Source organism: Dendropsophus ebraccatus, chromosome 9, assembly GCF_027789765.1.
Source record: "Dendropsophus ebraccatus isolate aDenEbr1 chromosome 9, aDenEbr1.pat, whole genome shotgun sequence".
NCBI lineage: Eukaryota > Metazoa > Chordata > Amphibia > Anura > Hylidae > Dendropsophus > Dendropsophus ebraccatus.
This window is the reverse complement of record NC_091462.1, coordinates 89,159,306-89,171,904: the sequence shown is the minus strand read 5'-3', so window position 1 is coordinate 89,171,904 and position 12,599 is coordinate 89,159,306. Positions and strand designations below refer to the sequence as shown.

At 41.5% G+C, this 12,599-nt stretch overlaps 1 protein-coding gene across 2 annotated transcripts in view; it reads right to left on the bottom strand.

The window, feature by feature from the left end:
* Positions 1–12,599, bottom strand: part of DNAH3 (dynein axonemal heavy chain 3) — a 257,207-nt gene that overhangs the window by 101,797 nt on the left and 142,811 nt on the right. For both annotated transcript variants that reach the window (XM_069983790.1, XM_069983791.1), the window contains exons 24-27: positions 11,870–12,071; positions 9,412–9,504; positions 3,588–3,698; positions 3,235–3,349 (exon numbers count right to left, since the gene is read on the bottom strand). In XM_069983790.1, the coding sequence (XP_069839891.1) occupies positions 3,235–3,349; positions 3,588–3,698; positions 9,412–9,504; positions 11,870–12,071 (521 nt within the window). The remainder of the gene's footprint in view (positions 1–3,234; positions 3,350–3,587; positions 3,699–9,411; positions 9,505–11,869; positions 12,072–12,599) is intronic.

Genomic DNA, 12,599 nt, shown 5'->3' with positions numbered 1-12,599 from the left:
TTGTACAGGCTGTATGTAGTATACAAGGAACCCCTTGCATGTTGGAAGCCCTCACCAGAGTCATGGTCTCAGGCAATCATACAGTAAACTAAAAATAATCTGAATGTACACTATAGCTGATATAGGGGCCTGTGGCTACATCGACAATGGGCAATGTCACTCACTGCACGGCTCAGATTCTAAAGGTTAGTAAAAAAAAAGGATTTAGCCATAAACCTAAACAGGGCCAGCCTTATGGTATCCCTTCCATCAGTCACCACCTTTCTGCGCTTCCTTCTAATAGAACCACACAAGGATTTCTGCGTTGGGCTGAAGTCATGTGCATGGAATAAATAAAATTAATTTTCTCCTGGTGCTGCTTGGATTTATGGCCAATAGATGCCAGCAGTCCTAAAGCATAATATACTATAGTGCCAAGTACTCATTCTGTAGAGAAGGTGGCACCGAGTTCCATTGAAGACAGTGGCGAGATATATAACCCCACAGATACATTAGATGTGTCAGAGAGACCTTGTTAAAGTGAAATAAATGTGAAAATACATTTTTTTAAAGCTCCCTGACGAAGGAAGACGAACCATTTTCTGAAATGCGTCAGAGGTTTTTTGGTCTCCTCCGGCCTCCTTACTGTGTATCTGTGACGTCACAAGACCTACAGGCGGAAGTTTTTTGGTGCACGCTGCCGGCCAGAGCATACCCACACTCTATCCACCACACCGCCTGCCCCAGGACTTCAGTTCTATCGGAATACCTGTACAAACTATTGCATCCAGTGTCCAGTGCCTTATGCAAGTACATCGATACTAAGGAACTATTTCCTGCCTTCTTTTGCTGTGGATCATCTCCGTTGGACTTACTTTCCTATCATTTGCTCCAATAACCCAGGTATGAGCACAGTTGTGCACTTCTATGCTGGAGAGGGCGAGCTGTGATGCCTTGCTCCTGCCTCCAGCGTTGTCTCCTGGTGCCACAGCCCGCATCCTGGACCACAGCAGGATTGTAAGTGTATGAGTGGGGAGGGATGGGGCCAGGTGGGGTATTGTGTGTATGAGTGGGGAAGGATGGGGCCAGTTGGGGTATTGTGTGTATGAGTGGGGAGGGAGGGGGCCAGTTGGGGTATTGTGTGTGTATGGGGGTAGAGGGATAGGGCCAGGTGGGGTATTCAAGTTACGCCTTTGGTGACTAATGGTGCGATTACACAGGCAGATTTATCTGACAGATTTTGGAAGCCAAAAGTGCTCAAAAATTTTGCGCCAATTTGTCAAAGGGGCGGGGTCTTCTACAAGGAGGGGTGGGGCCTCTGTCTGCTTAATATTTACCACAAGGCACTTAGGCGTACAGTGTTACTGACATTTACACCAGCTCGGAGCTGGCATAGATTTCAGTGAGGGTGCACTGGCAGCTTCAAACTTTATGAAGTAGCAATAAATCCAGCTTATCCGTGCACTGGCAGGGGATTACGTATAACTGGTGTCTACAATGCCTGTCTTCATAAATCACTTCCCTATATATACTGCATAGACATACATTCAAAATATACAATCTGGAACCCTGAAGACTTTACAGTGAGAATTTAGTTGCATACAGCATACTGTTTACGTTGGGTTCACACACAGTTTTTAGAGTGTATTTTGAGGCATAAAATATCTAGCTTATGTCTCACAAAGAATCCACTGTTCTCCAACTAAACAGCATTGACTGTTATGAGATGGGAATTCCAGGTGCTCAAGAACAACAGGGAGTTACTACTCTGCAGGGTCATTGTAACAAAACCATGTATAATACATCAATTGTACAAGTATGATTTAAAGGCTGTCAACATCTTTTCATAGAATTGGTTTTCTAGGAGGAAAACAAGGCATTTTTCTAAATAATCATTATAATACATTTCCAACCATTTAGCTGCTCCTTAGAGAAGGAGAATATAGGTGGATCAAATGGATCATGGTCAGATTGTGGAATGGGTGGAGAGAAGTCTTGGAGGGCAGTTCACACAGGATTAAGATAGGGAGGAAAGCACACACAAGGCAGTTTGCAAGGGCCAAAAATGTGATGTATATAGCTTCTTACCTAGCGTAATAATTTGCAGGTTAGCTTTAGCTTGCTGGTTGAGCATACTCAATAGCAGTTTTAGGAGTTATAGTAGAGTGAACTGTTTATGTATGAAACAGCAGATGATGAGAGGGATCGTAACTGGGAATAATGCTTCCTCAGCAGTGGGGAAGCACAATATGAAGTGCACAAGAGGGAACACAGTTTGTCTTCAGCAGCAAGGGGAATACAGGGGGGGGGGGAATAGATCTCACCAATGATGAGAAGTCCTGCCCACCCTTACTGTACTGGGAAGAAGCACACAGAGGGCAACAGAGTGACACAAAAAGGAAAAACATTTTAGGATGGTAAAATCATGGTAATTCATTGCTCTGTGTGTACTAAACCTGAAGACTTTTTTCCCTAAATTTCTTGTCGGGAAACCTGTTTAAAGGGGGTACACAGCACTGCAAAAACATGGCCACTTAGAGACTGCACCACTGTTGTCTCCTGTTTGGGTGCAGGTTTTGTAACTTATTTCCATTGAAGTGAATGGAGCCTAATTTCAAACCACATCTTAACTGGAGACCAGAGTGGTGCTGTCTCTGGAAGAAAGTAGCCATGTTTTTGATAACCCCTTTAAGGGCATATTTACATTAGCCGTAACAAAAGATTAATTTCCTACATGCCACAGTGATAACTGATGCCTTTCTTATTTTTTTAAAGAAGTTGTCTGAAGTGTATGTCCTTTCTCTTTTTTTGTGGTGGCCAACAGTAGAATACATTGGGAAACCTCCCACTGTATGCTTCCACTGTATAGCTATAACGGATTCCACTTTGTAGTGCTGTATGCACCAGGATATTTTCTAAATACATACAGAAAACAGATTCCACTGCGGTAGTGTGAAAAAAGAGTCTCAGGAAAACTGTACTGTACTCAGTTCTGCCTGTGTGCAGTTTTTCCTAGAAAAGAGAATACTGACTGCACTATTTTTGTACCATACACCAACAGCTCTGTCAGTTCTTGCTGAATTATTCACATCGCCGCAAGTTTTTGATCTGCAATAAATTCCTGCTATGCTCCTTTTTTCTCCATGATCCCGGAGAAAGTAATCACGCCCAGACATAGCGAAGTCTCCTTCAATTTCTGAGCAAACTGTTAAACCAGCAATTTACAGAGGCAGTGGTTTTGGAAAGAGATCTTACCGTGCACATCAATAACTGTAAGGGCTCCTAAAGTTGCTCGTGCCCCGCCAGACAATTTTCCTCTGACCAGTTCGACAATCTCACTGATCTGCTTATTGCTTTTCTCCAAGAAATCCTGCGGCAAAAAAACATTAATCTAAGAACAATTCTGGAAATCTGCTGTAAAGTGGTCATCGGCTACTACAACACAGCTGAAATTGGTCCACAGCTGTTGACAAAATGTGTGCAATGTGTGGTGAAGGCAAGGTTTCTTATGAGCAATTTATGTCTGCTGAGCAATAAGAGGATAAATGATACTGTAGGTCAGTGGAGCACAATAACAGTAATAGAAGAGCCTGCAGGTCTTTACTTACAGACAATGTACCCTCCGTAATAGCTTCTGAGACCTCCTTGGTCCAGTAAATAGATGAAACACATATGACGACTTGCCCAGGCCACTGAAGGACCCACTGCTTCCTGGGAACCTACAAGGACAAAAATGTTACTATTATCTCAACCAAAAACATCTTGGACTGATACCCAATGAAAGAGAGAGATAGTTAGCACAAGCCCACAGGTATAGTGGGCATACCGGCCTAGGTGGTGCTACACTGTCTGGCAAGGCGGTCCATAGAAGTATATCACAAAAAGAAAGTGTTTTTTCTTTTTATGATATACTTAAAAGGGTCCCTGACAACTGCAAAAACCTGTGATACATCTCTGTGACACCTGACAAAGACTCAATGTGGGTCAAAACGTTGTGTTTTATGTGTGAAGATTATTCTATTTGGATGCTGTTGGACTCCATCTATCCTCATCTCTGAAATATATCAAAAGTTTTTTCAAGTGACATGGACACTTAAGTATAACGCAGTCTCCCCTGTACATATATAGAGCCATTTCCTGCAATGAAATGGAGATTGCAGTGAACTGAGGGGTGAAGTCGATACCCTTAAAACGTAACTGTCATTTCAGGGCCATTTTTTCTGAAAACATTAAATATCAACAGTACAAGCGATTTTAAGAAACTCTGTAATAGGTTTTATGTACTAAAAGAGTTTACTTCTGGACTGAAAAAGCAATCTCCCAGCCTCCCCCCTCACATCAGATGAAGCAGGATTTCTGTGTCCATTATGTGGCTATGGAGAGGGGAGGGGCTGTTAGGAGTGCAATCTTCTCTCAGTAAGTTCATAGATAAGCACTGACCTTTCTGACACCTGAATTTAGCGTTTTAGGTGCCCAGAGAGTCTACAAACAGCTGACCTTCATGTCACCTCTTCCTGCTCCCTCATCTCCCTCAGCCCCTCCCCCCTTCATAGGCTTACAATGGAGAGAGCAGAGCCCGTCTTCACTGGCTTCTCTGTAATGAAGACGTGTTTGCCTGATAATGCACAGATAAGAAGTCAGGGGGGGAGGCTGGAAGATTGCTTCTTGAGTACAGAAAGAGGCTTTTTTGGCTGATGAAACCTATTACAGAGTTTCTTAAAATCGCTTATACTACTGATTTCTGCAATAAAAAAAAACATAACAGTTACGCTTTAAGTTATGTTCACGTACTGTAAAATAAAGGTAGAATACGGCTGTAATTTTGAGGTTGAAAAAAACTGCTGTTTTTTCAATATAATATTGCACTCTTTTGAAATCAATGGGAAATTGGCCAGCAGTGCACACACAGTATTGAATAACAGCTGTAATTACAACCGTCCAAAAAATTTCACCTCTTCACACGTTGTTTTCACGTGGATGTTTTATGCAAATGCTGTTTCAGGCTATGTTCACACGGCGTAAGAGACGGTCACGGAATGGCCGGTCTCTGCAAAGATCATCCCGGATGATCTTTCCGGCCGCAGTGTTCTGATGCAGGCGCATCAGCGTGCGCCTGCATCAGAACTCTCATAGCACACAATGAAGCAAGCGGGCGGAGCCGCTCGTTTCATTGTGTGAACTGACAGGACTTTCTGCGGCCGCTATTCACTGAATTGCGGCCACAGAAAACTGACATGTCAGTTCTTTGCGGCGCTGCATGGGATCCCGGTCGGAGCGTATACGATGTGTATACACTCCGGCCGGGATCCCATAGAAGAATAGGCAGTGTTCCACACCGAAAAAAGTACGGCCGTTGTTGCCTAAAAGTAGAATTGTCTTAGTTGCCCCTAGCAACCAATCAGATTCCACCTTTCATTTTTAAAAGAATCTGTGAGGAATGAAAAGTGGAATCTGATTGGTTGCTTAGGGCAATTAAGACAATTCTACTTTACACCAGTTTGATAAATCTCCCCCATTGTGTGAACATAGCCTCAACCTGTAAAAATAGCCATTTTTGAGCCTCAAAAACAGTGCGTGAACATATGTTTTTTTAGTTTCTTACTCTATTACCACAAATATAAGGATATGGTTACACACAGTATTTTGTTCAGTATTTTTAGCAAAAACTAGGAGTGGATTGGTCCAAAAAACGGCCTTCAAACAGCCCAAAAAGACACTTTATGGTCTTGGCCATACACTACAATGGAAACATTTGCATCTTTTGGCTATATTCACGCACTGTTTTTTTCTTAAAATAATGAACGTAAAAAATGATAATTATATACGGCCATCCTTCTAAAAAAAATGGCAAATATTTACATTATAGTTTTTCCCTCTCGACCTGTCGATTCCACTTCTAGCTTTGGTTAAAAATACTGACATAAATACTGACCCAAAAGTTCCCTGAAAAAAAAAAAAAGAATACCTGACAAAATTTAATTACCTTGGGATTTTTAAATGTAAGCTAGCATTTTTTGGCACAAAAGTGACGCATTTTGGGAGTAACAGTGGATGAAGGCAATTTGATTTAATTGAATTTATTCCCCTATGGTGTTTTTTTTTTCTTTAATCAAGCAAAAATGCCATAAAAATGCCCAGATTTAGCAACAATATATAAACTTTCATTTCTTGTGTTGTGTTTTTTTGTAGAGCTTTTTCATATTCTTCAATAAAAATACAGCTATATTATGATGTGTAAAACCAACCTCATGGTCTTTGGCCTGCTCATCTAATAATCCCCCCATGTAATAGGCCTTTTAGTGAGTGTAACTAATAGCCCTAGCTGTGGCCTGCGCACTGCTGAGAGTTTACATTACATTGTTTAATTCCTACTAAAAGCTTCTTATTATGGTCAAGCTGTGCCGTTTTGTATTTCACTGATGGCCTGCAATATGACACAAATGAGCGGGGCTGGCTGATCTACAGGAAACTATAGTCAAGACTTCAAGGTAATGTAATGTATGTGACTCATCGCTGCAGCCACACGTCTTATCGGGTATTACAGAGCTGTTTATATAGCAATTTCATTAAACTGTCTTCATACTAAATCTGTAGGTATCATAAAATGACCCCTGCATAATCCTGTCACCTCCAATCCCATACTCCTGGATGAAGGAAATGGCAGCTCTGTCGTTGGTTCTACCCGTAATATGATACTCGGCACCTTTCCGCTTTTAGATCAGGCAGTTCTACTGATAATGGGGATGAAATCCTTACTGAGAAAGAAGACGGCCAATACAATACTGATTTCGCCTAAAAGGTCAACTATAAGGTGAAATTGCAGCATGGCCTGTTTTTTCATAGAAACATTGGCATTTTCCCCCTATAGACTTCTATAGGGGGTAAAAAATGCCATTAAAAAAAACTTAGGGGGAGATTTATCAAACTGGTATAAAGTAGAATTGTCTTAGTTGCAACCAATCAGATTCCAACTTTTTATTCCTCACAGAGCCTTTGAAAGATGAAAAGTGGAATCTGATTGGTTGCTAGGGGCAACTAAGACAATTCTACTTTACACCAGTTTCATAAATCTCCACCTTAATGTCTATATGCATATTAGCATTTGTTTACAGTAATTACAGTAAAATTAAAAAATGCCCCCCAAAAAACTAAAAAGCAGCACAAACTGCTGGCAGTTTTTTAAGCAAAAAAACCCCCAGAGAAGCCTTATACAGCCATGGTCAGCTTGGGCAGCTCATTGTGCTATGTAGTCTGATCGGCACAGGCCCTACCAACTCCTCTGTGTGTAATGACAGGAAAATAGAAATCTGCACTAGAAATCAGCATCAAAGCTGCAACACAACCTACAAGTGTAGTTTGTAATTTCAGGTTTATTTTTTCAATGAAGCCCTGGTTATTGGATATGGGGCAGATTTGTCCTTTTCCTTAAAGAGGTACTCCAGCAATTATATATATATATATATATATATATATATATATATATATATATATATATATATATAATTTATTTATTTATTTTTTTCTTTACATTTCTTTAATAAATAACTTTGGAATCTAACTTTGTTAAATAAAATGTATATACATTTTCTTTTTACATCTTTACATTATGTGGCAGCAGTAAGGAGCAACATGGAAGAGGGAGATTGTGATCCCGCTGTATAGAGCCCTAGTGAGACCGCATCTGGAATACTGTGTCCGCTTCTGGAGACCTCACCTACAAAAGGATATTGATAAAATAGAACAGGTCCAAAGTTGGGCTACAAAAATGGTGGAGGGTGTCAGGCATAAAACATACAGGAAAGAGTTAAAGTGAATCTGTATCCCCCAACAATGCCCCCCAAACCTCGGGCATTGTGTGGTAGTTCTTCTTAATTCATGACTGATCCGGGCTTTCGCTTCTCTCCTGGGGCCGGTATTCAGGTAAAAAACTTTTTATTCTAGCAGTGCAGGAAGACGTCAAAGGGTGTCAAAGAGGTGGAAACTAGAACTTCTGTGGCCTAGACCTGCTAAAGATAAAGATCCAGCCCAGAGGTATGTCAACAAAGAAGAAAGGCAGGCAGAGAGGCGCTGCAGCTAGGGCACGGGTGCTCTAGCCCACGCCTCTTTGACACCCTGCCTCGGTGCGCCGCCAGAATAAAAGAAGTTTTTCACCTGAATACCGGCACCAAGAAAGAAGGGAAGTTCTGGACCAGGCATAGATTGAGAAGAACTATCAAACAGTGCCGGTGGTTTGGGGACAATGTCCGGCAATAAAGACTTGCTTTAAGGATCTAAACCTGTATAGTCTGGAGAAAAGAAGGGAAAGGGGGACATGATTGAAACCTTTAAATATTTTAAAGGACTAAAAAAGGTTAAGGAGGGAAGTGTTTTTTTTATAAAAAACTGAACTCAAGAACAAGAGGACACAATAAGAGAAAGGTTAGTTGGGGGAAAGATCAGAAGCAACGTGAGAAAATATTACTTCACTGAACGAGTGAACGATGTGGAACAAACGGCCAGCAGATGTGGTTGGTAAATCTACAATAACAGAAAATAATCTGCCTGGGATAAACATATGTCTATCCTAAGATAATAAGAAGGGAAATACTAAAAAGACAGACTAAAAAAAGAACTAATCATGAGATTGTGCTACAGTTTGCACAAACTTATACATAGAGTGAGTTTTCAAATGATAAAACTTTCATTGATGTGTAAAATAAAAAAATCTCAAGATCACAAGACCAGGACCTTATCAACAACCCTTTATACAATTGGTTACACTGTTCCAGCTTGTGACTTCCTTTGACATATTTTCTCTATAGTGTATAATATACCATGTTAAAAGTATAAAAAAAACGTATTGGAAAAAACCCAAGCCAACTAGATGCCCCTGCAGCGTTCAGCTGCATGGTAGTTGTGTACCCTCTGAGATTTTACAGTAAATCCTGTGATGCCCTGTATTCCCGAAATAAGACATCTTCTGAAAATAAGGCATAGTGCAGGATTTACAGGACAGCTTAAAATAAGGCATCCCCTTGAAAATAAGGCATTCCCTGAAAGTAAGGGTAAGGGGAGGGGCATGAGGGGGGGCAAGTGTGGGTGAGATGGCTAGTTTTGTCTGGTTATGCTGGTTTTCTGATGACAACTACTATACAGTATATAAAAAATGTTCTCAATTCTTGTTCAACAGTAAGTGTTGATTCTTCTTCATGGAAAAATTAGACATCCCCTAAAAATAAGACATGGAAGCAAAAATAATATAAGACACTGTCTTATTTTTGTGGAAACAGGGTATGTAGACGTAGGTCTCTGCTGGGAGGCTCAGGCACCGTGTCTTGGTTTCTCTACCGTACACAATTCACTCTAAACATTGGTGAAGAATAAAGCACAGTAGGAAACCAGATGACAGGTCGCTGTAAGGTGACTGCTATAATAACAATATAATAACCTTACCTCAACGTATCCCTCAATCCCATCATAAATGACTTGTCTCATGCTGGCCAGCATATTTTCTTCCACTTGTAAAAGCCATTTTTCAACCATACCCTGGAAGACAAACAAACACATTTCAGTGATCTATCATGATACACATCAACCATGGTTAGCATAGATACAGATTAGTCATGAAAGCGATTTGTGGTCTTATATAGAAGAACATCTCCAGGAGACTGCGCCATAAGAAATTTAACTCTAATAGCTGACCCCTGCTGGGCCAGGCTTACTTCTTAGGCTATGCTCACACACTGTTTTATGTGCAATTTTTGAAGCCATTGCCAGGAATGAATTATAAAGGAAAGATGATGTTTTCTCTTTTTTTATTTTTTATTCACTCCTAGTTTTAGCTATAAAAACTGCACCTTAAGTGTGGACGCACCCATACATTTTCATTACTGATGCCTGCTAACAGGACAGGAAGCTGTTGACAGCTGCTGATAGTGCCGCAATGCACCATCTCCACTGACAGGTATATAGCTGGAAGATACACAAAGGAAAAAGTAATAATACAAAGAATCACTATTTGCTCTTCAAGATGATATCTAATTATTTGTCATGTTTTCTCATCATCACATACAACACCACCACATGTACTCTATGTATCCTAGTCCCCTTGACTCTTATTAGAGACTGAAGAGGCTGAAGACATGTAGATGAATGCAAAATACACATATTAAATATATATATACAGGTAATAATGCTGAAATGCACTGAGGCTTTATGTGAGTGTTTCTGGCCTGAATTATAAATCACATATCCTATCCTGGGAGAATAGTAATATTGTAAAGGAGTCATGACACTTATAAGCCCGAAGTCTAAGAATACTCTTCTCCTGCAGGTAATTCAGCCCAATTCACTGGTAATATAGACACTGGCAAATGGATATAGACCAGAGGGGAATAAAAATGACCCCGTTCTCTGAGATGCAAATAAGCATTTGGTAGTCTTACACCATTAAAAGGTGTCAGGACGACTATTCCTCTTCCCTCCCCATGCACACATGCTCGGCCCTGCAGAGTGTGTGTGTATTCTCAATGGGAAGACAGGAATTAGCTGCTGCCAGACACTGTGTATGAGAGAACTAAGGGCTCGTTTCTCACCTGCAGATTAGGACTACAACAGCCAATCAGAGGACACAGAGCTGAGGGGGAGGGAGAGAGCAGCATCCTGAACCAATGAGGAGGCAGGAGGTGTCTCTAAGACTACCTCAGACTCCCTGTAGCCAAACTGTCACTGATCACAGTGCTCCAAGTGGACGCAAGCTAAAAAGCATTTAAGCAGAAGGCAGTGAGGAAAATACACAGTTGTTACAACTTACCAATGATCTAATATTACCAGTGTAAGCCAGATGATCTTCATTTGTGCTGAATTGGAATGCGGGCGCATCTGCGTGCACCCGCATTCCAATTCACCATAGCCGACAATGGAGAGTGCGCCCGGAGCAGCACTCTCCATTGTGTGACCTGTCAGGCTTGACATGTCAGTTTTTTGTACAGCTGCTAGCGATCCTAGGCTGAGTGTATACTATGTGTATACACTCCAGCAGGCATTCCCTCTAACTGCAGTGCACGTAAGTTGTCTATTAATCACGGCCGTAGTTGCACATCAGCAACAATGGCCGTGATTAATACACAACTTAAGCCGTGTGAACATGGCCTTAGTAAGTGTACTCACAGCACTTACAGACAGCAGCTCCCTGTGTACCACGCAGCACTGATATCAGGCTCCCCTTCTCCAGACTGTGCTGTCCTGGTCGGTCTGCTGAATCCTGATTCTGTCTAGCAGGACAGCACAGCCAGGCAGTGGTGCCTCTGATATCAGCCCTATGATATACATGGAGCTGCTGTCAGTAAATGCAGTGAGTGCCCGTACTGGCAGGTAATGTATTAGCTTGTTTAAAGACCAGCAGCTGATGGGTTAAGTAAGCAGTGGCTACATTCTCGCAACAGAATAAAAATGCAAGGCTAGCAGCATGAAATCCGCTGCGTTACTGTACATGTGAGGCTACCCTGAGTGGACAACCTCTTTAGATGCTCGCTGAGCTTAGACGGGATGTCCTGCCAAGAACCCCCCACAACCTCATCACCCAGCAATATAACAGTTGCCCATCACAGTTTTATGTCTGCTAGGAAGATGTCTTTTATATACTTATACTGCACTTTTTGTATGTGAGCATGGGATTTTATTTAATAATGGCAAGGTCAGTACAGCACAGTCCTGCTACTTAGGGACTCGGATGCTATGCATTATGCCAAGAACAGCAAATTATTTATTAGCCGCAGTTTTCAGGATTAGATGGATTTATTTAAGCTCTAGCTTTAAAATAAAGCACTGTATATTCTTTTTTGCAGTGAGCAAGCGTATTAATGGGAACAGGGTGTATGCTGTAAATAGGAAAAAATACAAAGTATATTACTTTAGCCTTTGCTGGGTAGATCTTCTGTGTTAAAGGGACGGTTTCCATCTCTGAGCTGATCATACCAGTGATTTCCAAGTCATCAGTAAATTCCAGTTTGGCAATGCCCTCAAAACACTTCTTCAGATGGGGCTGTACTCGTAGTGGGTCCTTGGTTTCAGACAGGATTTCAAGGAGCTCATCATTGGAGAGGAAAAAAAACCTGAAAGAAAAATGCGTATAAACCAGATACATTTTCCTATTTTCTAATCTGTTGTTATTCTCAGATTGTAGATTTTTAATTCTTTGTTCTGTACATTGATCATAAGGGTGTCTTATCCAAATCTTGTCCAAACTGCTGTTAACAGCATTTAGACTTATGCTTTACAGCAGTCATATGGACATAGGAACCCGTAATATGGAGATGCTCTGTGACCTCTGTGATCTGTCTCTGGCAGCAGAGAGTACTATGTCAGGGTATGTGCACACTATGAGACCGGCCGGGTCACGAAATGGCCGGTCTCAGAAAAGATCATCCTGGCCAGTTCTGCAGTTTCGGTCAGATGATCTTTAGCGCTGCAGAGTTCTGATGCGGGCGCATCCATGTGCGTCCGCATCAGAACTCCACACTGCACACTATGGAGCGTGCGGCCGGAGCCGCTTGCTCCATAGTTGCACTGACATGTCAGTTTTCTATGGCACCGCTAGGGATCCCGGCTGGAGTGTATACAATGTATACCTTGCCTACAGC